General features: G+C 41.4%; 1 protein-coding gene across 6 annotated transcripts; it reads left to right on the forward strand.

Annotated features, from left to right (window-relative positions):
* The first annotated feature begins 1,741 nt into the window (after window positions 1–1,741).
* LOC114460363 (dynein heavy chain 7, axonemal-like) lies at window positions 1,742–27,431 on the forward strand. Of its 6 annotated transcripts, none has more exons than XM_028442289.1 (21): window positions 1,742–2,150; window positions 2,520–2,607; window positions 4,951–5,208; window positions 5,294–5,442; window positions 5,566–5,704; window positions 6,471–6,637; window positions 6,743–6,998; window positions 7,686–7,982; window positions 8,073–8,251; window positions 8,720–8,912; window positions 9,198–9,359; window positions 9,449–9,643; window positions 9,830–9,963; window positions 10,044–10,206; window positions 10,294–10,374; window positions 10,472–12,559; window positions 20,939–21,081; window positions 23,745–23,873; window positions 24,982–25,163; window positions 25,703–25,885; window positions 26,837–27,431. In XM_028442289.1, exons 4-16 carry the CDS (start codon window positions 5,375–5,377, stop codon window positions 10,790–10,792), a joined length of 2,355 nt encoding a protein of 784 aa, XP_028298090.1. In that variant the 5' UTR covers window positions 1,742–2,150; window positions 2,520–2,607; window positions 4,951–5,208; window positions 5,294–5,374; the 3' UTR covers window positions 10,793–12,559; window positions 20,939–21,081; window positions 23,745–23,873; window positions 24,982–25,163; window positions 25,703–25,885; window positions 26,837–27,431. The 6 variants fall into 6 exon arrangements, with proteins under 6 accessions (XP_028298090.1, XP_028298087.1, XP_028298091.1 ...); XM_028442286.1 differs by having other exon boundaries at window positions 4,999–5,208; XM_028442290.1 differs by having other exon boundaries at window positions 1,742–2,017.
* The last annotated feature ends 240 nt before the right edge of the window (window positions 27,432–27,671 follow it).

Here is a 27,671-nt window from a genome sequence, read left to right on the forward strand (position 1 = left end):
AGACTGGGGCATTGTGGACTAGCTGCATATTTAAATCGAATAGGCAAACATCCGGATGGATTATGTCAGTGTGGTCAACTTGAGACTATTTCCCACGTTCTATTGGCCTGTGGATGTTATTCTGTTGAAAGGGGAACGTTATTTAAAGAACTTTCAGCTCTTGGGCTGACAGTGTTCTCAATAAAGTCAATATTTGCATCAAGAACAGAGTCTATTTTAATAGATAAGGCAGTCGTGAGATATCTTCAATCTTCCAACCTCTATTTGAGAATCTAAAATGGAGTGACTCTAAGTGAACAGAAGAGGGCAGCATTACGCTTCTTTTAGTGTACAGCCTGCCGGAAACCATTAGAAGAAGAAGAAGTTAGATGTAGTGGCAGGTGTGTCGTGAGAGAAGCTGCAGTAATCAGGTGACCTTCAATATGTAACATGTAAACACTTAGATCTGACTCAGAGCGTAACACTACAGTCAATACCACTCTATGGACGGGTGTCATGACACAGACTGTAACCGGACTACATGGTGATCCGTTTTTCACTCAACACTCACATACCTGCACGCATGTCACGTAGACGGTGATCGATAGTGAAGCCCACCTGATCGGGGGAGGGTGTGTGTGTGTGTGACTCTACCTGAGACTCTAATCTCCCCCGTTGGTTCTCACACACACGTACCGCGAAAAAAATGTGCAGCTTTCAACACAGCAGCCATTGCCGTCCATAACTTCCGGGTGAGCTCTGTCCGGTCTAAATAGCGAAAGGGCAAACTAACATGAAAATAAACGTTTTGAAACATTATCACCAAATAAGGAACAGTAAAAAGTATGTTTCCTCAAAAGAGAAGTCCACGGGAGCGCACTACCACGCTACGGACGTGTGTCATGACACAGACTGTAACCGGACTAAATGGTGGTCCAATATACAACTTCCGGGTGAGGTCCGTCTATCTCCCCCTCACACCCTGAGGTCAAAAGTTGAATAAGTTTTATTTCGGGGCCGTCCAGAAGTGAAATAAAATTAAAATAAACATTTTGAAATGACCAAATTACTCCAAAATAACAGATACACACACTCGGGGTATTTGGAACCCATCGACCGAGTTTCAGGTCGAACTGGAACCGCGTCGGGGAGATATTTGACACACACACACAGACACACACAGACCTCCCTTGAATTATCTATACTCCAGGGGAGGTCTGTGTGTGTGTGGGGGGGGGGTGTGGATGTGCATGGAAGCTAAGCTTTGACCATTCGGTTCTGTAAGATATGTTATAGTGTGTGTGGTTTTTTATTACTTTATTAGTTATAGTTAAATGATTAAACGATAGTTAGAATATGAAATTATCCATGATTAACTGTGTGTGTGTGTGTGTGTGTGTGTTTGCAAAACATATCCATTGTCCACCACAGCTGGTCTAAACTAGTTTGGGCCAGTGTGGGTGTAAGTGACCCACTGCATGGACATATGAGCTGTTTTCTCCCCCAAAGTTTTTGTGTTACCATATATGGTATTAACCCTGCACCCAGAGCGTTGTTGCACAGCCCCTCTGGGTGTGGTCTATGTTTTCTATAATAAATACCTAGTTCTGAGGCATCACTTCAGAGCAATCCAACTTATATCGGACTTCTGTGTCTCTTTTTGTTGGGTTTTTCTCCGAGCTGCAGCTCGCACCTCTCTGCCTCTGGTCGCCTTTTAAGTCAGATAGTGTTTTTCTCCTTGAGTTGTGATTGGGCAACGGTCTTAACGTATTTAGACCTAACAGGTTCAAAGGTAAAAAATGATTTTTGTTTTTTTTAAAAAAGACAGCTTGTAAATCATTCTGTTATGATTGTGCTTCATCGCTTGCCGTACTGGTCAACAGTGCGCATGATCCACCTCTCCAGAGAAAAGTGTCCCATGCAAGTAGTTCTCCAGATACAGTCACGTTGTGAAGTTGTGAATAAACCAACTAAAGACTCACAGTGGACTCCTCGCACATTTCTACATGGTGTCTGAAGACTACAGAGCCTGTCGCCGGTGAGTTATAACACCGTTCTGTGCAAGTCCTGAAGATATAAGGAAGGAAAAGCGTCACAGCTGGCTAACGTGATGGCGGAAGGATTTCGGAGACTCGACCCGCTCGTGTTTGAAGGAGACATTGCTTTAAAAAGTATAAAATTACCAAAATAAATGTATCATGTAACCTTCCTTTTTTAAACATGACCAATATGCATAATACTGTGTCATTAACATTAAACAATGAATATGCATACAACTTCTAAATCAACATTTTCTTTTAATTTATATATAGATGATGATTTTAGTTTTGGTTACTGCTTTAGTCAATATTGCACTTGTCTAGAAACATGAAACCTAGTTCGATTGTGATAACATACCGTTTTAATAAGATTAAAACATCATTAAATAAAAGTTAGTCTAAATTATACATCAATTATATTTTAACTTGCTTGGTTTGATGATGTTTTCCAAAAACAGTTGAATGGGTAGTTTTTTATAGTGTGATGGTGTCTGTTTTCAGTCTCACACCATTCTGCTGGTGCAGCCCACCAAGAGGCCAGAGGGAAGGACATATGCTGACTATGAATCAGTCAATGAATGTATGGAAGGTAAGCTGAAGACCATCAATGACTTACTAACCCAATATCTCTCTGTGAAGTCTTATAGTTATTTCATCTACTCATATTTCTTCTTCACCTGGACATTCACCCAGAAAATCTACTGATACTGATTCCAGCAACTTAATTTTGTCTTCTTTTTTGAAATATATGTTAAAGTTTTGTTTATTCAGACAAGGTTTTTCAGGAAATGTTATCTCCTGACATGTTTCGACTGTCAACTGCCAGTTTTTCTCAGAGGTGATATTCTTTCATTTATCCCCACGAACTCTCAGGTTGGCAATGCCCAGAAATACCTCGCTTTGACAAGGCTTGAGACTGCGACAAAATCGGTCGTATATGCAAGTAATTTTTTCAGTGTGTGCGAGTGAAAATTTCTGCTGGTCGCATCTGTGCGATTGCGTAGGGTAACCTTATTTTGAAAACCCAAAAGAAGGAAACTGGGAAGTTACGCGCTGAGGTGTCCAGCCACGCCTAGCAACAGAGCACATGGAGGGCGAGCCTAGCGGACGTGGGGCGAGGTAGAACGTGCTGAGCGCACCAAGCGGAGTGACGGAGCGCATGTGGGGCGCGCTTATCAGACCTGGGACAGGGGCGGGGAAGAACGCGCCGAGCAGAGTGATAGAGCGTACACGTGTAGGGCATACACGATTCCACACTAAAGCTGGGCAAACTTCAGAATGAAGCGGTCCATCACAGAATAATTAAAAAAACAAAATGAGGAAAGAGAGAGAGAGGGGGCATTAAAACTACAAATGACAGTCAAAGTACACACACACACACACACACACACACACACGGAGGAGGAAGAGCAGAGATGATCTAAATCAGGGGTTCTCTACTGGTCTCACCCTGGGACCCACGTTTTTTTAGAACTCAACTAACTAAATTTAGTTTTTCAAAAACAACTATTAAAAACACACTTACATAAAACATTTTGCAAACATATCTCGAGTCACTGTCAATCTGTACTCCTAAACTACGGTACGTCAGTTAAAGGTGCAGTCCGCAACTCTCAGATCCCTCCCTCCCCGCTGCTCTCTTTCCCTGCCTTCAAACTTTCCAAAGTCCCTCCCTCAGAGGAGCTAACAAGCTAACGTTAGTCTGACAGCAACATCACAGTAATATAACGTGCACTGTCAAAAGTATATTATTGCAGTGCTTCTCTCTCTCAATGTGCACAAACCTCAGCAGCAGCAGCAACACAGTGTCACTTACAGCAACCCACACGGAGGCTGTTGCGCGCACACAAAGAACTCATGCACTACAGAGTTCTAGTGTAACAATTACAAATCAAAAATACTGTAAATCAAGCAGCATTAATAACTTTTCAAGCAGAAAAGTCACCAATTCCATCGTCTACTCCTCCAGACCATACATTGTAAAAAAAAGATGGCGCTCTAGCTCCCAGAAAGGGGCGGGGACTGAGCAACAGCTTTCAGACAGCCCATCAAACTCAATTCTGGTTCTGGATTAGTTCTTTTTGCTCGGTCACGATGCATTCTGGCAATCTGCCAAAGGCAGCAGGGGGGACTCACTGAGTCTGTTTTTTTTTCACACAAACTACTAGTTTGATGTAAAGCTGTTCTTACATAGTGACAGCTTTAGCAAATATGACAAAGTCATTTCATAAGAGTTGCAGACTGCACCTTTAAGTCAACTATTTATTCTGTGCTCCCATTAAAAAAGTTTGTGTAGTGCCCTGATTTTGATGTTTTCTTTATGAGAGAACTTGTGGGGATACATCAAAGAATTATCAAAGTGGCCATTTTTGCAGGGACTGTGGGGTTCAGTGGGTGCACAGCCTGGTACAGATCCAGGACCTGTGGTGGGGAACCTCTGAACTGACTTTCACCCATAGGTGGTGGTGTAATGGTTCTGGAAGCAGGCTTATTATCATAGGGTCACCGGTTCGAATCCAACATCACTGTGCGATGTTGAACAAGTCCTTGAACCCTAACTGCTCGTGTTGTACGTCATTTCAGATAAAAGCTTCTGCTAAATGAAAACGTGATCTTGTAAAAGTTCAGTCATATTTTTGTCTGCTGAATAATAAGTCTGATTAAAATAGACGACATAAATTTATTAGAAGGGGTGAAAAGTTTTATTTTTACAGTTTTTTGTTCATAGATTTTGATAATCACCTTCATTTTTTTAATGAGGAAAACTTTCGAATAGATTTGTTTCTAACTTGAGAAAATGTATCGGTGTTAGTTTTAAAATTCAAAATTGATTACCCTCTGTCAGCTCTTGTTTGCAGCGTCTTTGCGGCGCATGCCCATGACGACATCATTTGTTATGGTGTGATTGGCTAAAACAAATCATGGTGGACAGGTGTCTTGCTGGGACTGCTGCAGGATTTCTCTTTCTGCTTCTTGATAGTCTGCGGCAGAGAGTGTGCTCTGACCAGCCGCCCCGTGACAGGATTGGGCTACAGCCTCTATCAGTTCAGCAAAGGAGGAGCAGTGGTCAGCCTCGTTCTTCAGAACGTTGCTTTCAGGACAAAATACTGGACATCCCATTCCAGAAAAGATCAAAAAATGGGACTGCCCGATAGAACAGAGTGGTCTGGTGAATGACTACTTTTATGAGGTACTGTCATAATTTTTTTTTAAAAAAAACACAAGTTCACTTGTTAAGATTTTTGTAAAAACAATTATTATTTTGTCTTCTACAGTTTAAAGGAAAGGGAAGATGGCTTCACTGGGATACTGCCATCAAAAATACCCAATGGAACAAAAACACCAAAGTGCAAGATATGATTGTTCCAACCATTGATACAGTGCGTTACACGTACATGATGGACCTTTGTATCAGTTACGGAGTGTGAGTATTTATCAACACAAATATAAAGAGACTAACATTTCCATATGGTATTGTTGCATGTGTTTTGTGACCCACCAGAATGTTAACATTTAATCCAATCCTATGTGTCTTTCCACTGCTCAGGCCTGCGTTGTTTGTTGGTCCGACTGGTACTGGAAAGTCAGTGTATGTGAAAGACAAACTGATGAACAACCTGGATGAAGATCAGTACCTTCCCTTCTTTATGAACTTCTCTGCTCGGACGAGTGAAAATCAAACACAGGTGAGCATGTCTTTTTGTAGTTTTCAGATTATTTGCTGTGTTGGTAATTTTAAATTTTCAAATTTTCTCCTTTCTCCCTATATTTTCCTTCTCATATATCAACTCCTTTATCTACCAGGGTTGGGGTCAATTACATTTTTTTTTTATTACAATTACATTCTCAATTACTAAAGTTCAATCACAATTACTGAGCCTTTAATTAATAATCCCATAAAATGTTTTTAGGGTCTTATGATAGCCTTATCTCAGGAAAAATTCCAAAATTAAAAAAGAAAAAAATTGCTTTATCTCCAAAATGTGGGTGTTTTTTTAAAAAAACATTTTTGGTATTTTTTCATGCCTTACTGGATTTTTTCACCAGTTTAATTGTGCTCAACATATTTGCACTATGTTTAGGGGTTTATTATAGCCTTATCTCAGATAAAAAAAATCTAAATTTTTCCTTTTTTTATGCACTGGCCCTGACAGTTTTTATAGAATTTCCATAACAACTACAATTACAAAGTCAATTATCTGAACTCAATTATGATTACAACAATATATTTTTTCAAATACAATTGCAATTATATTTACATCTTACTTGTATTTAATTATCAATTACGTGATTACAATTATAATGTTATCTATTAATACTTTTTTTACAACACAAAATGTCCATGTATTTGTAGTATAAAGTCAAAGCATTTTCATTCCAAATAATTTGGAATGAATTTATAGAACACATTTTTGACAATGTTACTTAATAAATATTTGCTTTATTTTACAGTTCACCATATTGTCCAGGCTGGATAAGAGAAGGAAGGGAGTGTTCGGTCCGCCTGTTGGGAAGAAATGCCTCCTCTTTATAGATGACATGAACATGCCTGCCATTGACACTTTTGGTGCACAGCCACCTGTGGAACTACTTCGGCAGTTCATCGACCATGGAAACTGGTACTTTAATAGCAGACCACACAATAGAAACCACACTAAAGTTTATGTTAAACCTTCTTGTATGTGTGTTTAATCCATACTGTTTTTCTATTATTCTTTTTACAGGTATGACCTAAAGGATACGTCTGCGATCTCCCTCATTGACCTACAGCTCATTGCTGCTATGGGACCCCCGGGTGGTGGAAGGAATGCTGTGACAATTCGCTTCCTGCAACATTTTAACATGTTTAGCATCAACGCTTTCAGTGATGATACAATGGTCCGTATTTTCTCCACCATTGTGTCAACCTATCTGGAAAACCACAAATTCTCTTCTGAATCCTGCATCCTTGGCAACCAAATTGTGTCTGCTACAATGGAAGTGAGTATCATTATCTTCTCTTTCTTATTTATTGGCGTGTTGCAACCACGATATGAATAGGTGCATATCGCTGTGGGGTGCCAATTGTAAAGTAGTGCAATGTTAAATATTGAATCTTAATATTCATGTTAAATGTTAAATCTAAATCTAAATGTTGAATTTAAATGTTAAATCTAAATGTCACGAGATAAAGTAAATATTTAGTTAATAGGCAAATTTACCGGAAGTACCAACATAAAAGCTCATTCTGGTGAATTTGCATATTAGCTAAATATTTAGTTTCACCCCTGACATTTAGATTGAACATTGAGATTTAGATTTAACATTTAACATTAACAGGTAACAGTTAGGTTTAACATTTGACATTTAGATTTAACATTTTTCATTTAGATTTAGATTTAGATTTAAGTATTAAGAAGTATTGCTGTAAATCTGGTCATAAGTAATGTAAAAATAAAAAATCACATACATTTTTTAAACATGGTTTCTTGATAAATGTTGCAAAAGGTTGCTGTTCATTTTGGCATGCACAACTTTACAATCGGCACCCCATATATCACCACCTACTGTACTGGAGTGTGTACTCAATATAAAGAGTATCATTATTATGAACTGCAATGCTTGTAAAAAGCCTTTACACTCTTCTCCACATTACGTATGTTGATTGTTTGTATTTTTGCTCACAAGGTGTATAAGAAAGCGATGCTGCATTTGCTTCCAACTCCGGCCAAATCACACTACACTTTCAACTTGCGAGACTTCTCTCGAGTAATCCAAGGCTGCCTGCTGCTGAAGAAGGAATCCGTGGAAAACAAAAATACCATGATACGGCTGTTTGTCCACGAGGTCTTCCGTGTGTATTATGATTGTCTGGTAGATAAAGAGGATCAAGAATGGCTTTACAAGCAGATGAACAGCATCCTCGATGACCACTTCCAGGTGTCCTTTGAGCAGGTCTTCAGTGACTTGAAAACTGGCCCTACAGTAAGTTGAAGTTTCAGTATTCTTACCATAAGTTTGCAGGGAATTTCTTTTTTAGATTTGTGCAATTAACCTTTTTTTTTGTAATAATAGTTGGTCGAGGACGACATGAAACAACTTATGTTTGGAGACTACATAAACCCAGACCTGGAAGGCGATCTCCGCTTGTACGCTGAGGTGGAATCCCTGGACACCTTGAAAGATGTTGTTGAAAAGTGCCTGGTAGAATATAATGGGATGCACAAGACTAAAATGGACCTCGTCATCTTTCGGTGAGTCGATCATCACCTTTTACAACAGTTGGTACTGTTATTACTCAAAAAACACAAACTTGGAAACTTTCGTAACACTTTATTTGAAGTTTCTTACATAAGGCCAACAATACGCTGTCATTAGCATGAATAAGGTGTCATGTAGGCTGTCATTAAGTGTTAAATTATGACACCTTAGGCTTAGGGTTAAGGTTAAGGTTAAGGTTTGGGCTAGGGTTAGGGTATGGGTAACAACACTTAAAGACAGCCTTTATGACACCTTATTCATGCTAATGTCATGTCATAATAATGACAGTGTAATGTCAGCCTTTATGTATAAAACTTCAAGTAAAGAGTTACCGAAACTTTTAAGAAATTAAGGAAAAAAAACTTCAACATGGGTTGTTTTTTGGTTGTTTTTGTAAATGTGAATATTTCTGTGTTTCTTTTCAGTCTAATGTATTTACTTATTTATTCTGCGTTACATAGCTACGTCCTGGAGCACTTGTCTCGTATCAGCCGTGTGTTGAAGCAGCCTGGAGGCAATGCCCTGCTTGTGGGAGTGGGAGGCAGTGGTCGCCAGTCCATCACACGTCTAGCCACATCCATGGCCAATATGAACTTGTTTCAGCCGGAAATCTCAAAAAGCTACGGCATGACTGAATGGCGAGATGATCTTAAGGTGAGCTAAAAAAAACCTTTAATTCCAATGAATTGTTTGTGTGTATGTTTTTTTTTTTTTGTACAAGTTGTTTCTGACACCCACTTTTTGTGTTCTTTTTAGTCTACAAACAGAAATCAATCAAATTTAGTTTTTTCTTAATTTTCTCAACGTAATTGATTTTATTTGTAGTATAATTTTGGTAATATTAGATGGGAATGGCCAAATGTAAAATTGGTCAACTAACTGCAATTTAAGACACTCCATCATAAAGTCTTAATGTGCTTACTTTATCCTAAATTACAGATGTTGTTGAAAAACGCTGGAGTCAAAGGAGAAAAGATGGTGTTCTTGATCACTGACACTCAGATCAAAGATGAAGCTTTCCTCGAAGATGTGGACAGTTTGTTGAACACTGGTGAAGTGTCCAATTTGTTTGCTCTTGATGAGAAACAAGAGATCATTGAGGTTGGTTATCAGATGTATCATTGGAATATCTCTTTTACACATTGTGTATTCTTTGCACATAACACAATGCTTTCTGTATCTCTCTTTAGGCTGTACGCCCCGCTGCACAGGGCGATAATAAGAATTTGGACTTGAGCAACTTGGCTGTGTTTGCCTTCTTTGTGGCGCGCTGCAGAGAGAATCTCCACATTGTCGTGGCATTCAGTCCAATTGGAGACGCTTTCCGAGTCCGCTTGCGTCAGTTTCCTTCTCTCATTAACTGTTGTACCATCGACTGGTTCCAGGTGAGATTGTGTATTGATCTTCTGAGATTTTTTTTTTATTATGTACACTTTAAGCTATTGCTTGAATGTGAAAATATCACATGAGCAAGTTACTTTTCAGCTTTCTTTGTTTCCAAAATATTGATGATAAATCTTTGATTTTAAATTATAACACTCTCTCTCCTCTTAATTTCTGCTCCGTGACAGCCTTGGCCAGAAGAAGCTCTCGAACAAGTCGCAACATCCTTTTTGGAGTCACAGGATTTGAGTGAAGACGAATTGCTTAAGATCATCCCAGTCTGCAAAACCTTTCACACCTCTGCCAAGGACCTCTCAGATAAGTACGTAAACGTCTATATCTGACACATGTTAAGATTAAGCCTATATGCAATTTCTTTAATTAATGTTGTTTTTATTTCAGATACCTTGCTGAACTGGGTCGTCATAATTACGTGACACCTACATCCTACCTGGAGCTGATTGCGGTTTTCCGTAAACTGCTCACCGAGAGAAGAGAAATGGTGATGAATGCCAAAAAAAGATATACCAACGGCCTGGAAAAGCTCGACTTTGCAGCAGGACAGGTATTGAAACACGCATTTTATGACTGACATTTATTTGTATGTTTTTTTTTTTGGTGTTCATTTTATAGTAATTATGTATTTTTGTAGGTTGGAAAGATGCAGGTAGAGCTGGAAGAACTAAAGCCGCAACTGAAAGTGGCTGATGAGGAAACCTCCATAAGTATGGAGGTAAATATTTTTCATGCGCTCATTTTATTTTAACTATAACATGCCATTGAATTAAAAAAAACAATTATGTTAATGTATGCTTTTTGTAATACTCCAGGAAATTAGAGGGGAGTCTAAGATAGTGGAGGCTAAGTGTAAGGTCGTGGGCGCTGATGAGGAGAAAGCCACTAAAAAAGCCAATGAAGCCCAGGCTTTAAAAGATGAGTGTGAGGGTGACTTGGCTGAAGCCATCCCTGCATTTGAGTCTGCTCTGGCTGCATTAGACACTTTGAAGGCAAGTACAGTGAGGTCTCCTATCACCTGTATGCTGATGATCTCCAGCTGTACTCCAGCTGTACTGCTCTTTCAAGTCCTCCAAACCTCAGAGACTTGCTTTCCTCACAAACTGCCTGGCCAAAATAAAGCAATGGCTAAGTGAAAATAGCCTCCAGCTGAACTCCTGTAAAACAGAATCCCTTGTCGTTCCTCCGGACAGTATTGTGCCTCTCATTAAGCAGCACCTTGGCGCCCTAAGTAGCTCTGTAAAAGGTAGTCTGAGGAACCTTGGAGTAACTTTTGATGAAGGGATGTCCCTAGAACAGCATTCTAAACAGCTTTTTAGGAACTGTTTTTTCCATCTGAGAAACATCTCTAAGCTGACACGCATGGTCCCATCATGAGGTTGAGATGATTGTGCATGTGTTTGTTTCCTCACGATTAGACTACTGTAACAGCCTGTTTACATGCCTTAGTAAAAAGGACTCGGCTCGCCTACAAGTAGTCCAAAACTCTGCTGCACGGCTCCTGATCCGCACCCACAAGACAGCCCATATTACTCCTATTTTAAAATCTCTACATTGGCTCCCTGTCATATACAGGATTCATTTTAAAATCCTGGTACTGACGTTCAGGGCTCTCCATGGTCAGGCGCCTGGATACATTAAAGGCCTGATCCAGCCCTACGTCTCCAATAGGAGCCTGAGGTCCTCTTCTCAGAACCTGCTGATGGTCCCCTGCACTCGCTTTAAAACTCGAGGAGATCGATCGTTTAAAGCGGTAGCTCCTCGCCTTTGGAATCAACTTCCACACACACTGCGCATGCTGGACTCTGTGGATGTTTTTAAAAATCAACTAAAGACGTACTTTTTTAGGGAGGCTTTCTAGCCACACTTTTGTATCTGTCCAATGTAGGCTTTGTATGGACCCTTTTATTTCTTGCATTCTACCGACACTGCACTGTACTGGCATATGTACTCTTATTGTTATTGTTTTAAACTGTAAAATGTGAAGCACTTTGTGGCCCCTTGTCTGTGAAAAGCGCTATATAAATACATTTTACTTACTAACTTTACTTTAAAAGAAGAAATACAAAGACAGTTTGGATTGAACAAAGATTACCGGTTGCAATATAGAGATGTTGAGTTTGACAATGAATACATGAACCTAACCACAACTAGGGACATCAAAGACAAGTGCACAATCAAAGTAATTTACACACAAAACTGTGCACCCACCACAGCACCCACAGCTGCCTGCACAGAGACATCTCCACTGGTTGATTCACCATCCTTGCCAGACACTGACATCCTTTCCTTCCCAGTCTCCAGCGCCTCATGTTCATCTCTTCGCATCTGGAAATGGCCGTTAATCTTTCCAATACAGGAGTTTAGTTTTAATGTGCAGTTTCAGTTAGACAGAGCCCAAAGAGACTATGGAAACAATGGAACTCTCTTAGACCCAAGCCCAAAACTTAAATCTGACATATCAGATATGTAGGCCTCAGGAATTGCAAAATGTAAATTTTATCCCTCAAATGCAGATATTGAGGATGTTGCTGAAGCGTTAATACAAAAATTTCCCTTTCTCAAGGAGACTGGATCTATGACGGGCTGTGAAGGCTGGAAAGTAAGCTTAAAATATAAACACACTACAGCACGAGAGAAACCGAGTCCATGTCGAAACAAAGTAAAAAAGCCACGGAAAGCGGAAGTGAACTTCTTGCCACAATACCATGTAGGAGAAACAAAGGAAAGTCTGGAAGAAGAAAGGCAAGCACTACTGATGGAGGTGCAGAAAACATACAACCATCAAATAATCAAAATAAAGATGGATAAGACGTTTGCACACAGAAGGAGAGGTGATTGAAGAGAAGCCATTCATCACGGAGTTCACGAGCAGATGGCCCACCCTCTTCAAACTACCTGAGGTAAGAGTTTGAGTCTTGGTTTGAAACTGTGGCTATGAACAGAACACTACCGAGTTTTAATTTGAGGACATTTTAAAAGTCCAGATTTTATCTTTGTTTAGTCCTTATTCTGACTTTGGTTTAGACCTTGTTCAATCCTGATTTCATCCTACTTCTAGTGCTGTCCAGGTTTAGATCAGTTTTGGTTTGGATTTAGTCCTGTTTTGAGTTGTCGGAAGTATTTGAAAATGTTACTTTTTGAACTTTGTAGCTCAATGCGGAGTTCACCCGAATCACCACCGTGCCACTGCTGTCCACATTCATGAGCAGGCTCGACCACTACTCTGACCAGTTGAAGATACTATGGAAAAAAGGAGGGGAAGCAACACGGCAGATCACTGCAGTGCTGTATTATTTTATCATGTTAGAATGTAGTTTAACCACTAGTTTGGTTGCGGGTTTATGCTCTTTCTGTCCTGGCCTCTACTTCTGCTCTTGGTTTTGGCTTCAGTTCTGGACTTAGTACCTAATATTTAGTGGAGAAAAAAAATGGTTTTGCCCTACTATATTGCAAAAGCAGATGTTTATGAAAATAGATCTCTGCTGTGCATCTAATTAAAAATTATACATTTTAAATACTGATGCTCAAATAGCAGGCTTTGTTACATTACTGTGACAGTCTTGCTCCCTGCAAGTTGTGAAATGTGGATTATGAACTCATCTCTGTGAAGAAAAAGCTTATTAGAAACTAGTTGGGAACAATTATGAATCAGTTAGAATGAAACAATTTAAATTGACATCTTGTAAGTTCAGCGGTGGTTAGTGTTGTGGTAGTCGAGACCGGTCTTGGTCTCGAGACCAAATTTTAAAGGTCTTGGTCTCGTCTCGGACTCTGAAGCATTTTGACTCGGTCTTGTCTTGAACTCGGGATTTTCTCTCAAGATCGTTCGAGACGTGCACTAATTCCTGCCATTTTTAAACTTTTTTATAATGTGATAACACGGAGAAGAACGGGATAAAACAATATCTTATTCATTCTTTAATCCCCCCGTATAATGACGTGTGTGTGTGCGTGTGTGCGCGTGTGCGCGCGTGTGTGTGTGTGCGCGCGCGTGCGCATCCCATTATATACCCCAAGTGTGTGTATCTGTTATTTTGGAGTAATTTGGTCATTTTAAAATGTTTATTTTAATTTTATTTCACTTCTGGACGGCCCAGAAATGAAACCTATTCAGCTTTTGACCTCAGAGTGTGAGGGGGCGCTAGCGCACTATCTGTTGAGAGACGACTTCCGGGATCCATCTTGATGGTGAAACAGATGAACTTTGATCAGCTGCTACTCATCTATTGGCATCCACGTTAATCAATCGGCAGGGACTGTTGTAAGTGTGTTATTAGCACTTTATATCTGTATATAATACTCCACAAATTTCATAAATTACATTTTAAATAAAATATATGGTGTGGCAACATTACAATTCACAATATACTCGATCCCAATATATACCTTTTTGTTATGTTTATTGAGTTTATATATCTATTATAAATTATTGCTGTCACAGGTAAAATTGTTGCACTTCTGTCTTATACTTACTAACAATATATGATTTAAAAAGCTTTTTAAACTGGTTTTTGTTGCTGCTTTGTTGGTAAATGGTAAATGGACTTGATTTTATATAGCGCTTTATCACCACACTGAAGCAGTCTCAAAGCGCTTTACATATCAGCTCATTCACCCAATCACTCTCACATTCACACACCAGTGGGACAGGACTGCCATGCAAGGCACTAGTCGACCACTGGAAGCAACTTAGGGTTCAGTGTCTTGCTCAAGGACACTTCGACACATAGTCAGGTACTGGGATCGAACCCCCAACCTCTCGATCAGAAGACGACCCACTACAACCTGAGCCACGGTCGCCCACGGTTGTTTTATTTCATCCTTTAAGCATTTCCATAGTTTTCCTTCTCTCTCTAAAAATCTTTCTGCAACCTTTTTGGGAGTGAACCTTTGCTATGTTTATATTTAATTTTCTCTGTATTTTTGTTTGAACAATCACACACAGTTTGCAAAGGGTGGTATTGTGTTTCAATCAGGAGGACGGCGACTGTGTGCTTTTGAGAGCAGCTTTATTTTTGTTAACATTACCCACAATTCCCCGGGAGACCGGGCTCCCGCTTACGTCACACTGTCGACGCACACACCTACAAATATGCAGGTCACAGTGGTATGTAACATTTACCCCCCCCCTTAAAACATCTGAACAATGGTCATGAGCTAAGACCCCCCCCCTTTAGTGCACAAACTAACATCAAGGCCAAACGGCCAACCTGGCTAGATAAACCGGGTAGACTGCCGGTTTACCCGCATAGCCCGGTGGATTATTCTGCCACCTCACAGGCTATACACTATGCTGGTGCATTAAAAGTCAGTAAGATAGTCATCGAGGTACAAGGGCCTCTGGCGGGCTCGGACCGGACGGGGTCCAACCCGCAGGGGTTCAGCCCGCACATCTGGTACAGCCTGGGTCTCCGCCAGTACATCTGGAAGGTCCCAGACCCCACTGGTGCAGCGTGGATGAGCTGCGGCTTGCTGATCCGCCACAGACGGTTGCTTCACCCGCCGGAGGCGGCTGACATGCCAGCGTGAACCATCGGTAACGCGGAAGGTGGCTGGCCCCAGTTGTGCTGTGATCTGTGTTGGTGCAGACCAGAAAGAGAGCAGCTTGTGCGATCGAGTGGGTCGCCGGACTCGGACCCAGTCTGATACTGTGAGTGTAGGCGGTTTCACACGGTGTCTCCTGTCAAACCACCGCTTCATTGTACGTTGCTGCTGATCCACTCTGTCGCCTGGGGAGGGTGTTGCTGTTGAAGTAACTCTCACCGGAGGGCGCAGTCGGTCCAACGGAAGTTGTAATTCACGCCCTAGCATCAGTAGGGCTGGAGAGTTGCCAGTGGTAGTGTGGGGTGTTGCTCTGTAGTGCAGTAGGGTGCTCTGCAGTGATGTTGAGAACGACAGGCCATCTGCCATGTGTGCTCTGAGCCCGTTCTTAAGGGTCTGATTAAACCTCTCCACGCCTCCGTTGGCCTGCGGGTGGTAAAAGGCAGTCCTAATGTGCTTTATCCCCCTCCCCTCTGTAAAAGCCACAAAGTCAGCCGAAACAAACTGAGGCCCGTTATCAGTGGTGATGGCGTCAGGGACACCCCAGCGAGCGAACAAAGAGGAGAGGAAACCGATGACCACTGTAGTGGTGACAGACCCGGCAGACAGCACCTCCGGCCATTTGGAGTGGAGATCGTAAGCTACCAGGAGGAAGCGCTGATGCTGAGGGGTGCCATGAAGTTCACCACAAATGTCCACCTGTATGTGGGTCCAGGGAGCCCGAGGCCACGGCACGGGCTGCAAGGGTGGGGGCGGGGGAGAGCCGGTCTTACCACTGGTGAGGCAGGCTGTACAGTTTCTGACCAGGTCCTCGATGTCGCGGTCAATGCCCGGCCACCAGACCAGGCCCCTGCAGCGTTGTTTGACCCTCACGACGCCCAGATGGCCGTCGTGGACCATGGCCAGGACCCGTTCTCTCAAAGTGCTCGGGACCACTGTGCATAGCCCTCTCGCCACGCAGACGTCATTCCAGCAGGAGAGGTCCCCTCTGACCCGGTGAAAGGGCGCTAGTTCCTCAGGAACCCTGGCAGGCCAGCCGTTACGAATGAAAGTGCAGAGCTGGGTGAGAACAGGGTCCTGTGCAGAGGCCGACTGAAGGTCTTTCAGTGAAACAGCTGCCTCGAGGGGCGTGTGAAGCAAGTGGATCAGTTCCGGTTCTGAGGAATCCTGGCTGGTGTCTGGTGCAGAGGCAGGTGTGGCTCTGGAGAGGAGATCTGCTACCACATTCTCCCTGCCTGGGGTAAACTGTGTGGAGAAGTTGTATGCCTGCAGCCTCTCAGACCACCGGTAAAGCCGCAGCGGTTTGTGGCCTGAACCTGTTGTGACTAGGAGGGCCGTGAGGGCCTGGTGGTCGGTCCGTAGTGTGAAATGTCGACCGTAGAGGTACATGTGCCACCGCTCACATGCCCAGACGCAGGCTAGCGCCTCCCTTTCTCCCACAGAGTACTTCTGTTCCGTTGGAGTAAGCGCTCTAGAAGCGAACGCCACTGGACGCTCAGTCCCTTGGTGAGATTGAGACAGGACCGCACCTACCGCAGTGTTGGATGCATCGCAGGTCACGAACGTTGGGCTGTCGAGTTCAAAGTGGGCCAGAACAGGTGAAGAGGTCAGTTGTGACTTAAGCCGGCGGACTGCAGCTGAGCACGCAGGAGACCAGATCCAGGGTGCATCCTGCTTCAGGAGAGCACGCAGCGGCGCAGTAGTGTCTGAGTAGAGGGGAAGGAAACGTAAGTAAAACGCAGTCATCCCCAGAAACGATGATAGTTGCGCCGGGCAGGAGGGTTCAGGCAGACGCAGGATAGCATCGACATTTGAGTGCAGCGGACTTAGCCCCTCAGCGGTCAAGCGGAACCCCACAAACTCAATAGCCTGAGCGGCGAAGATGCACTTCTCCCCATTCAGTGTGAGGTTGTGACCGGCGAGCACATCCAGCACCCTGGAAAGGCGGTCGTCATGCAGGGCGGATGTTGCTCCGTGCACCACAATATCGTCCAGGTACACAACCACCCCAGGAATACCTGCGAAGATGGTGGCCATGATTTTCTGGAAGCAGCTGGGAGCGGAGCTGAGTCCAAAGGGCATCCGCGTGTAGCGAAAGACCCCCATGTGGGTCACAAAGGCGGTGAGGTTGCGGCTGCCAGGGTGTAGGGGAACCTGCAGGTAGCCCTGGCGAAGGTCAAGCTTCGAGAAGACTGTTGAGCCATGAAACTGTGCAGAGAGCTCCTCCACTGTGGGCAGTGGGTATCTGTCCGGGACCACCGCTTTGTTTACCTGTCTGAGGTCGACACAGGGGCGGAGGCCGCCTGTCTTTTTCTTTGCAACCTTTTTGGGAGTGAACCTTTGCTATGTTTATATTTAATTTTCTCTGTATTTTAGTTTGAACAATCACACACAGTTTGCAAAGGGTGTAATAAAACACAATTTGACAGATAAAATAATAAAGTAAATAGATGCCTGTGGTCTTTACAAGTCATCTTTCTTAAAACAAAACTCAGAGAGAAATAAAAAAAAAACAATTAAGTGTAACGAAATAAAAATGGAAAAACAGAAAATGTTTCTTTGAGGTTTGATCACCCTCTTTTACATGTAGGTTTCCAAAATAATATAATGAAATGAAAGAAAAGAAAACATAGTTTTATATGTCAACATATACCCACATACAACACTTAAAAATAGAATGTACCATAGTTATACTCAACAAAATTACAAATTACAGAAATGCCTTAGATCAGTGATTCTTATGGCGCGTTCAGACCAAACGCTTTTTACATGCGTCCGGCGCCTTCAACGCGGCCGACGTTGAAGTTGGGATTGTTGAACTTTTGGGACATATCGCGGCGCGTCGACCAATCAGGAGCATTCCCCAACCGTGACGTATTCAGAATAATGAGAAGAAGAAAAAAACACTTAACAGGAGGCAGAGACAGATGGACAGGCGCACTTCTGCTGGAATAGAGCACCTATTGTTGGTGTCCTGGTAGGGGATGCGAGCGCCGATGCGCGTCAGCAGGTCGTCAAACTGGGCACGGGAGAGACGGAAGTAGTGCTGAAAGCGACTCTCGTCCGAGCGCAGCTCTGGTGAATCCAGAAACGGCGCCGAGGTGCAAATAAAGCCAAGCCGCTCTCTGGATAATGTAGAGCCGATGAACGGGAGTCGGAGGTGGCGTGTTCAGCAAGGAACTCCAAACTTTATTCTCCATTCAACCACACCAAAAAACATCTGACCAGAAACACAATGTTCCCCACCACTTCACAGTCACTGGGTGAATTATGAACGTAACTGATCTCCACAATATCATCCATTTTATGAACACCACCGGCAACAGAGAAGCTCCTCCCCTCGACGCGTTGGGCGCGCGTCCCGAGCATCTTCGACACTGGTGACAAGCGTCCAACAACGCAAGTGAAAACGCGTTTGGTGTGAACGTACCATTAACCATAGGGCCCCGTCTCATGGTTGGTCCGTGAGCGCCTCCTAGAGGGCCGTCAAAAAATGTTTGTTTTAAGCCTGTGGTCCATGGGGGCCGCAAGAGCATTCACTGGCTGAATTTATATTTGCACTTTACTTCAATTGTATTGACAGTTGTATTAAAAAAACAAACAAATACTATTTAATTAAATTTTCTTTTTTTAAATTAATTTATTTAATCACCCCATATTTGCCTTTTTTCATCAGTATTTTTTGAGTCCTTCCTTTATTATTGCAGTGAATACAATTTTTTTTAAAATATTTAAAAAAAAAAAAAAATCTTTTCTTTTCTCTCTCCTCTGAGCTCTGCCCATCACAGGTGATCTATCATCCAAAGGTGCGCTGCTGCCACAGACATGTCACCATTTGGTCTCTACATCATTGTACATGTTAAATATTCACCGGAAACAGGTTGAGGATGCAGTCAACATTGGACTGAACTACATCCTGCACCACCTCGACTCCCCAGGGACCTACGCTAGGATCCTGTTTGTGGATTTCAGCTCTGCATTCAACACCATCATCCCGGACATCCTTCACCAGAAACTCACCCAGCTCACAGTGCCGGCCTCCACCTGTCAGTGGATCACCAACTTCCTGACTGACAGGAAGCAGCAAGTAAGGCTGGGAAGCATCACATCTGGCACCCGGTCACTCAGCACTGGCGCCCCCCAGGGGTGTGTTCTCTCCCCACTGCTATTCTCCCTCTACACCAATGACTGCACCTCAGGGGACCCCTCTGTGTAACTCCTGAAGTTTGCAGATGACACCACCGTCATCGGTCTCATCCGGGACGGGGACGAGTCTGCCTTCAGACGGGAGGTGGAACAGCTGGCTCTTTGGTGCAGTCAGAACCATCTGGAACTGAACCCGTTCAAGACCGTGGAGATGACAGTGGACTTCAGAAGAAAGCCCCCCCCACTCCCCCCCCTTACCATTTTAAATAGGGAATTGGCTACCGTGGACTCCTTCAGGTTCTTGGGATCCGCAATCTCACAGGACCTGAAGTGGACCTCTCACATAGACTCAACCAGGAAAAAGGCACAGCAGAGGATGTACTTCCTGCGTCAGCTGAGGAAGTTCAACCTGCCCCAGGAGCTGCTGACCATGTTCTACACCTCCATCATTCAGTCTGTTCTGTGCACCTCCATCACTGTCTGGTTTGGATCTACAACCAAACTAGACAGACACAGACTACAAAGGATAGTCAGGACTGCAGAAAAGATCATTGGTGTCGATCTGCCCTCCATCCAAGACTTATACCTGTCCAGGGTCAGGAAACGGGCAGGTAACATCACTGCAGACCCCTCTCACCCTGCACACAATCTGTTTAAACTCCTCCCCTCAGGCAGACGCTACAGATCACTGTACGCCAAAACAACCCGCCATAAAAACAGTTTCTTCCCCCAGGCTGTCACTCTGATCAACACTAAACAGTCAAAGAGTGTCAGACCTGGTTCTGTGAAAAAACCCTGGAACCAAACATAACAACCCTGGATCAATCTGACACTGAGAATGTACATGTACATACCTTTAATTTAAATGTTCTCCTGCACTACTTATCAATGCTCTACTGCACTATTTTCCTTTTATTATTATTAATATATTTTATTATTATCTTTCTTTTCTATTATTTTCCTTCTTTTTATCTTATTTTTTTATTTTTATTTTTTATTTATTTTTTATACTATTATTATTATTTTTATTATTATTATTATCTTGTTATTTTATTGAGTTTGCACATTCTAGTCTAACTACTGTTTATATTTATACTTATTATCATCTTTTCTAGTTGATTGTTTATTATTGAATGTTTTCACTATTGGAGAGAGCACAGTTGACCGAGTCAAATTCCTCGTGTGTACAACATACACTTGGCGAATAAAGATGATTCTGATTCTGATTCTGAGAGCTTCGTCACACTGTCTCCTAGCAACCCCAGCCGAAAAACACAATTCACGTCTATAGACGTGAATGGCACTCAATGAGTTTAGAAACCCTGCCTTAGACAACCTGAGTATTTTTTGTCTGCTTATTTGCTACTGAAACCTAATATCTTCATACTCAGAACTTCAAATATATAAAATTCTTCCCTTATCTCAATAACTATATACAAAAGAACAAGGAGAGTCTGCTGAAGGGGGTGGGGTATGCATATAATTTAGACATTTCTGAATTTTAAATCTGGTGTTTTTAAGAATGATCTATTTGTGTGTTCTCTGTATCCTGCGTTACGTATCATTCTAATAATCTGGTCCTCTTTCCACAGGTGGAACACGGGGATCTGGATCGACCCAGTGCATCGTCTCCTACTGGTTCTCCTCAGCCTAAATCACAGCTGATTCTGCTGCAGGCTTTAGAACGCTTCTACCCTAAACGCTACAAACTAGACTGCAGCTCTGAGCAGCTCCGGTAACAGTCAGATCCTGTTCTTTTTAATTCACTTTTAGAATTCATATATTTAATGGTTATTGACTGACTTGTATTTAAATTTAACTTGGAATTTATGTTCGTAGAGCAGATTAAAGTAATTCTCCACTGGTCAACATATAATCATTTATTATATTTATACAGTGTTTAATTAGATTTTTTTTTTTTGTGAAAACTACAGATAGGATTTATAGTAGGGATGCACCGAAATGAAAATCTTTGGCCGAAGCCGAATAAAATATAAACACTTGGCCGAATATCGAATGCGGTTGTTGTTTTTCACTATTTTTTTTAATAGTGCATAAATAGCCGAGAACAGCGATTTTCAACTGGTGGGTCGGGACCCAAAAGTGGTTCGCAGACCTGTACTGGGAGGGTCGTGGACAGCTGGTCCAAAATTAACAAAGAAAGAAAGAAAGTAAATGTTTATTGAATATTCTGACATTTTTCAAATATTCCAGTAGTCTTTGCTTTTCATAAAAAAGCACAACAACGTTTTTCATTTATATTATCCCTTCAAATAATTCCAAAAAAAGCTTAAGTGCATTAAAGGGGAGGTATGATGAAAACATCACTTTATAATGGTTTTGCTGCACTACTTTTCCTGCTTCTGATTGTGTTGGGAGTCACTGCTTGGAGCCACAGACTCATTGTTTACACTCATCAGCTGTTAGCGCTCCATGCTAATGCTACACCAGTCTTTGCAGTGAGACCCGACATTGCTTGTGAATTGCACGGTGACGGACAACGGAGAGCGGTAAGGACAGAGTCTGGCTGTGTTTGTGTGTGGAAAGGAGGAGCTGCTGCTGCTGCTGCTCCTCCTGCAGCAACGCACACACACTTTTCCGAATCACAATCACTGCAGGTTGTTTGATTGCGTCATACGCTACTATTCAGCCTTGTTTTTAACTCACTAAACCGAAGGCCGAATGTGGCTTTTTTTACAATATTCGGCCGAATATATTCGGTGGCCGAATATTTGGTGCATCTCTAATTTATAGTGATAATCAGTTATCCTCTATGATGTCATTTGTGTAAAACAGGTTTCCCCATGTGGACAGTAAAGGAATGTCTAAAGTCTGGTCCTCGTCTCCTTTCAGAGACCTTATGGAGCATCTGGCCACTAAGTGGTTCGTGCTACGTGGGTGCACTGCATCCGAATGTGTGAGGATATATCTGACTGTGGCTCGAAAATGGCCTCTGTTTGGAGCCAAGCTGTTCAACGCTAAGGTAGAGCATCATTAGCACTTTTTGTTTTTCACTTTTATTATTTAGTCTTTTTTTTTTTTTTTTTTTAATGAGATGTAATATTTTACAAGTAAACGCATTGATGTGCTTTTTGGACCAGTTTACCCAGTGAGTTTTAGGTAGGAATAAAAGGTTTAGGATGTTCCATATCTAATCTGATCTAATCTATCTAATCTAAATCTATCTAAATATGTTCCAATATAATGTAATATAACCGTATCTATTATGATTTAATCCATATGATTTTATCTAATTCATTCTAATCTAATGCATGTTAATTAATATGATCTAGTCTAATTTAATATGTTTGAATATAATCCAAAATAACCTACTGTATCAATCTAATGTAATTTAATCTGTCATGATCTAATCTATAATAATTTCATTATAATCTAATGCATATAATCTAACACGCTCTAATCTGATATAATCTAATTTATCATGATCTCACGTGTATAATAATTGTAAAAAAAGTACTACTTCGCGGATTTCGCGACCTAACCATAGCATTAGCATTAACCTAACAATAACATTAGCCAAGCATTAGCATTAACCTAGCATGAACATTAACTGCTCTATTTATATTCTAGTTTCCAATGTTGTCAGTGTTTTTCATTTTTATCCACTTCCCCCCATGATAATTTGCGTACCCCTGGGGGTACCCGTACCCCACTTTGGGAACCTAGGCTCTAGAAAATACTTGTCACTCTTTAAAAACATATCTGCATGCAACACTTTACCCATGTTTTTCTAACCTTGGAGTCTTGGCCCCGTGTGGGGTCGCCTGAAACGTCCAGTAATAATAAAAATTAAAATAAATGACTGATTAAAATCACATATTTTTTTAAATTGTTTTTATTCATTCATTTTAATTCATGTATTTAAAAAACAATACATAATATCAGAAATAGACATAAGTGCAGGAAGAGGCAGGAAGCTCAAAGAGCTTAAATAATGATTATTCTTTTTCAAATTAAAACGTCACACACAATCTCAAACAACTGTATTCTATATTTTCATTTTCTCAAATATAAATCTAGTTCAAATAAAATGTTGTATAAAAATATCTGAGCTGGCCCTTGTAACTTTGTGCACTAATCCTTAATACTCTACACTATTTGTAACACAGTATAACAAATAATATCAAACTAATTTTAGAGGGAGAAACTTTCAATTAATTAATTAATTAATTAAGTTCAATGCTTGTAAAGAGACTGTTCAGAATGAGCGGTACATGGGGCTGCCAATCTTTCGTTTGTATATTAAGTGCCCTCGATGTCTTTTTGAGATTACTTTCAAGGTTCGAATGAATGCCATGGCTATCCCAAACATTTTGTTGACATTAAAAAAATGTCTGTTTTCAGAAATATTAATCATGTCTTCTTTTGATATTGTAGACTGACCCAAATAACTCAGACTACGCCATGGAGCACGGTGCAACGCAAAACTTCCAGCCTGACGAACTGGAGGAAATGAAAAGGATCCAGCAGGAGAGGGATGATGAGGAACTAAACAACCCCACGAAGGTCAGGTTTCTGTTGTTGTTGTTGTTTATTTATTGATTCATTCATTCATTTTATGAAAATGCAAACCAACAAAGATTCCCCATGTACATCGAATAATATCAAAGTCTAAATGAAACATTTTATTGGAAATGAGCAATAAGAAGAATAATATTGTTATATTTCTGTCCCTTAACTTAATCAATACATAATTGATGACCCCACCAACCTTCCCCTCATCAATCCACAGCATTTCCACTATTCCCGATCTTGTTAGATCTCGGAAGCGAAGCAGGTCTGGGCCTGGTTAGTAGTTGGATGGGAGACCACTGAGAATTCCAGGTGCACAGTGGGGGGCAGTTGCTCCAGTGATATCTGTCATTGTGTCCTTGGGCAAGGCACTTCACTCACATTGCCTAGTATGAATTTAGTCTGTTGGTGGTGGTCAAAGGGGCTGATGACGCATTATGGCTGCCTCGTTTCCGTCAGTCGTTTCCGTCAGTCACAATAATAGCTTACCACTATATAAAATGAATTTATTATTATTATTATTTTTCTCTGATAACCCAAAAATGACAAATCAAAATTAACAAATCACCTTACAAGTCAACTTTCTAAAGCACATTGGCAGATTTTTTTTGCCCTATAATTTTTTTAAATTGACAAATATTTGTACAAACCTTCAAATCATTTTCTTGAGCTTTCCACAACCTCACACCGACAACAGACGAGAACATTAGTCTTGAAGTAGTACGAGCGACTTGGTGCTTAAAATATAATTTCCTCCTGTGATCATCATCCTCAGACGCACTTACAAATAATCTATGAACACACTCTGTTCTGCTTTTGGCTTTAAACATAAAAACTGATGTTTGCAGTTAAATTGTGTCTTTACATTTTAATAACCCGGATTTAATAAATAAGGAATTTGTATGTTCTCTAAAACCAACTTTGTAAATAATTCTGGTCATTCTTTTTTGGAACAAAATCACTGGTAAAATATTTCTAGTATATATATGTTACCCCACACTTCAACACAATAAGTGAAATATGGCAAAATATTTCACTTGTTATTTTCACTGTATTATGTGTGTGAGTGATTTTAACTTCTGTGTTACTGTTCTTCATTCAGGTGCTTGAAAACAGAACAAAAGACACGAAACGGGAGATGGAGGTTCTGGAGAACCTGCAAGAGCTGAAGGAGGTGAACCAAAGGCAGGCTCAGGTGGACCAAGAGGAAATGATTGCCAAGTACAGAGAGATGGAACGGAGACAGAAGGAGAGGGAGGACGAAGAGGATGAGCGGGAATTAAGGTGAGTGAAGAATGAAGGATAAAGCCAACATAAATCTGCATCACAATGGTAAATGGACTTGATTTTATATAGCGCTTTATCACCACACTGAAGCAGTCTCAAAGCGCTTTACATATCAGCTCATTCACCCATTCACTCTCACATTCACACACCAGTGGGACAGGACTGCCATGCAAGGCACTAGTCGACCACTGGGAGCAACTTAGGGTTCAGTGTCTTGCCCAAGGACACTTCGACACATAGTCAGGTACTGGGATCGAACCCCCAACCTCTCGATCAGAAGACGACCCACTACCACCTGAGCCACGGTCGCCCATCAATGTTTGATTCCACACTCCTACTGTACATGTGACTTCATTATAAAACTAGTTCACCTCCAGAAGTAATGACATCTGATATGATGCCTGATGGGAGATGAAATTACATTGATTTTTCCCGTCATGACATGATTATAAACTTTATCAAACAATAACAATATAATTCTATCTCATGATAAACATCATGTTTGTTTATCTGTGTGTTCTTTCTGCAAACCACAGCCAATCAAAATGACTGTAAAAAGTAACGATAAAGCAACAGCCTTCAGAGAGATACTGGAGCTTCAGCGGCAATATAGATTGAGGAAGTCAGAGGAGAGCAGCAGAAGCAGGACTCAGCTGAAGAGCTCAAGCACAGACAAACCTACAGATATCCTCACCCTGGGCAACCCACCCAAGGCACAGGTATGATGACCCTGCAGTTCTGTAAAACAGGACGTTCTATATCTTAATCATTACACAGTGGTTCCTGATGGTATCTGTGTTTCTATTCATGTGTATGACTACAAAAAAGACATAAACAATGTGATATCTTACCATTTAAATAAGGGTTGGAGTCAATTACGTTTTTCAATTACAATTACGGCTTCAATTATCCATGTTCTATTACAACTCAATTACGATTACCGTGACCTGCATTTTTACCAATTACAATTAAAATTATTGTTGTTACCCTGAAAGTCAATTACAATTATGTTCTCAATTACTGAGCCTTTAATAAATAATCCCATTACACTTTACCTTCCCCTTGTGTTAGCTTTCTGTTAGCATCTCTTATGATAATGGGTCAGCTTGACCCATGTCTTATATCAGCGCAAGAATGATCATTCAGTGCTTGAAGCACCGCCTCTGGCGGTCAGAAGGGATGAAATAGAATGTTAGTTTTCAACAAATACTTTATTTAGGTTATATTTAAACATTGTTTATACTTTATAAGGCCTTTGCCATCATTTATGTTAGTAGTTTATGGGTGAAATTGCGTTTTTTAATGTTAGTACAGCACTTAGAAAAGTTTCCTGTTAGCACGTGTATGTAAGCTCACTAGTGCAGTCTCACATGTCTGTGGCACCTCTTCCTTTGTTTTTTTTGCAGATTTCTGTGGGATGTGAAATGTGGAGTGGCTGTACTGATGTTATTTTGTTTCACACAGGTGTGTAGACAATATATTGTACACTACATGTGTTATTTATTTTATTTTGATTCATGTGATGTGTATCTTTTGTGAATTATTCATTGTTCGTGCAAAAATGTGAAATTGCTAGGATGGGAGGAATTTATTTGTAAATTATTCAACCGTGTTTTTGGCAAATTGATAAATTAGTAAAAATCTCAGTTCAGTGAGGAAGTAGTCAGGAGATTTCTGTGGGATGTGAAATGTGGAGTGGCTGTACTGATGTTATTTTGTTTCACACAGTAAATCACCTTCCGGAATGGCAAACCCCTGTGTGTGGCTCAGCTCATTAATTCATTCAACACAACGCAGAAGGATTCTAGTCGACTAGTGCAGACATGCCGGCTACAGTGGTGCCGTGACCCGGATTCACATCGCTCAGCCCTTTATCGTGGTTCTTGGAGCAGTGGATCAACGTCAGCTCGGTCACCGGAGGTTGCTGTCATCACGTCGAGAGTCCGGGGGTTTGGTTTTTTTTAGAAAAAAAAAAAAGACATTCATACACACAGCTGAAATATCATCAGATCGGTTTTGCTTAAAGGTTCAACCTTCCCTTTTGTGAACTACCAAACACTTGAAAGCAAAATGACATTTATTGTGGATGAAGGGGAAAGACAAAAAGTTCCCACAGAGGTATTTTCTTTTGGTAGGGGTAGAGGTAGACCCAGAGTTGAGTTACTACAAACTCCAGTGAGAGGTGCAAATAATGTGAATTCACCTGCATTTTGTTCTACCCGCATACTTGAGAATGTATCTGTTAATACAAGTTTCTGGACACTCTGCCATGCGTGGCCCCATGGTCTCCTCCTGGTCTTAACTTCTCCTCTGGTTTGAAGTCTTTCTCTGTAGGGTACGGGTCTGAAGTCCTGGTCTGGTTCTGGTTCTGTAGGAGTCTCTAAAGAGACTTTTCTGTGGGTCTGGTAAACGTTTTCTCTGCTCAAAGCTCTCCGCACGTCTCTCTCCGTCTCTCGCTGCTCGCAGACTAACTGAAAATCAGCAGGTGATTTTTAAATAACGCCT

This window comes from Gouania willdenowi, unplaced genomic scaffold (genome assembly GCF_900634775.1).
Source record: "Gouania willdenowi unplaced genomic scaffold, fGouWil2.1 scaffold_434_arrow_ctg1, whole genome shotgun sequence".
Classification (NCBI taxonomy): Eukaryota; Metazoa; Chordata; class Actinopteri; order Blenniiformes; family Gobiesocidae; genus Gouania; species Gouania willdenowi.

Excerpts from the sequence above, each read along its gene's own strand:
- LOC114460363 (XM_028442289.1), top strand. The coding sequence starts at position 5,375 with ATGATTGTTCCAACCATTGATACAGTGCGTTACACGTACATGATGGAC. Across the intron at positions 6,638-6,742 it reads TTCATCGACCATGGAAACTG|GTATGACCTAAAGGATACGT; the intron begins GTACTTTAATAG and ends TTCTTTTTACAG. Across the intron at positions 7,983-8,072 it reads ACTTGAAAACTGGCCCTACA|TTGGTCGAGGACGACATGAA; the intron begins GTAAGTTGAAGT and ends TTGTAATAATAG.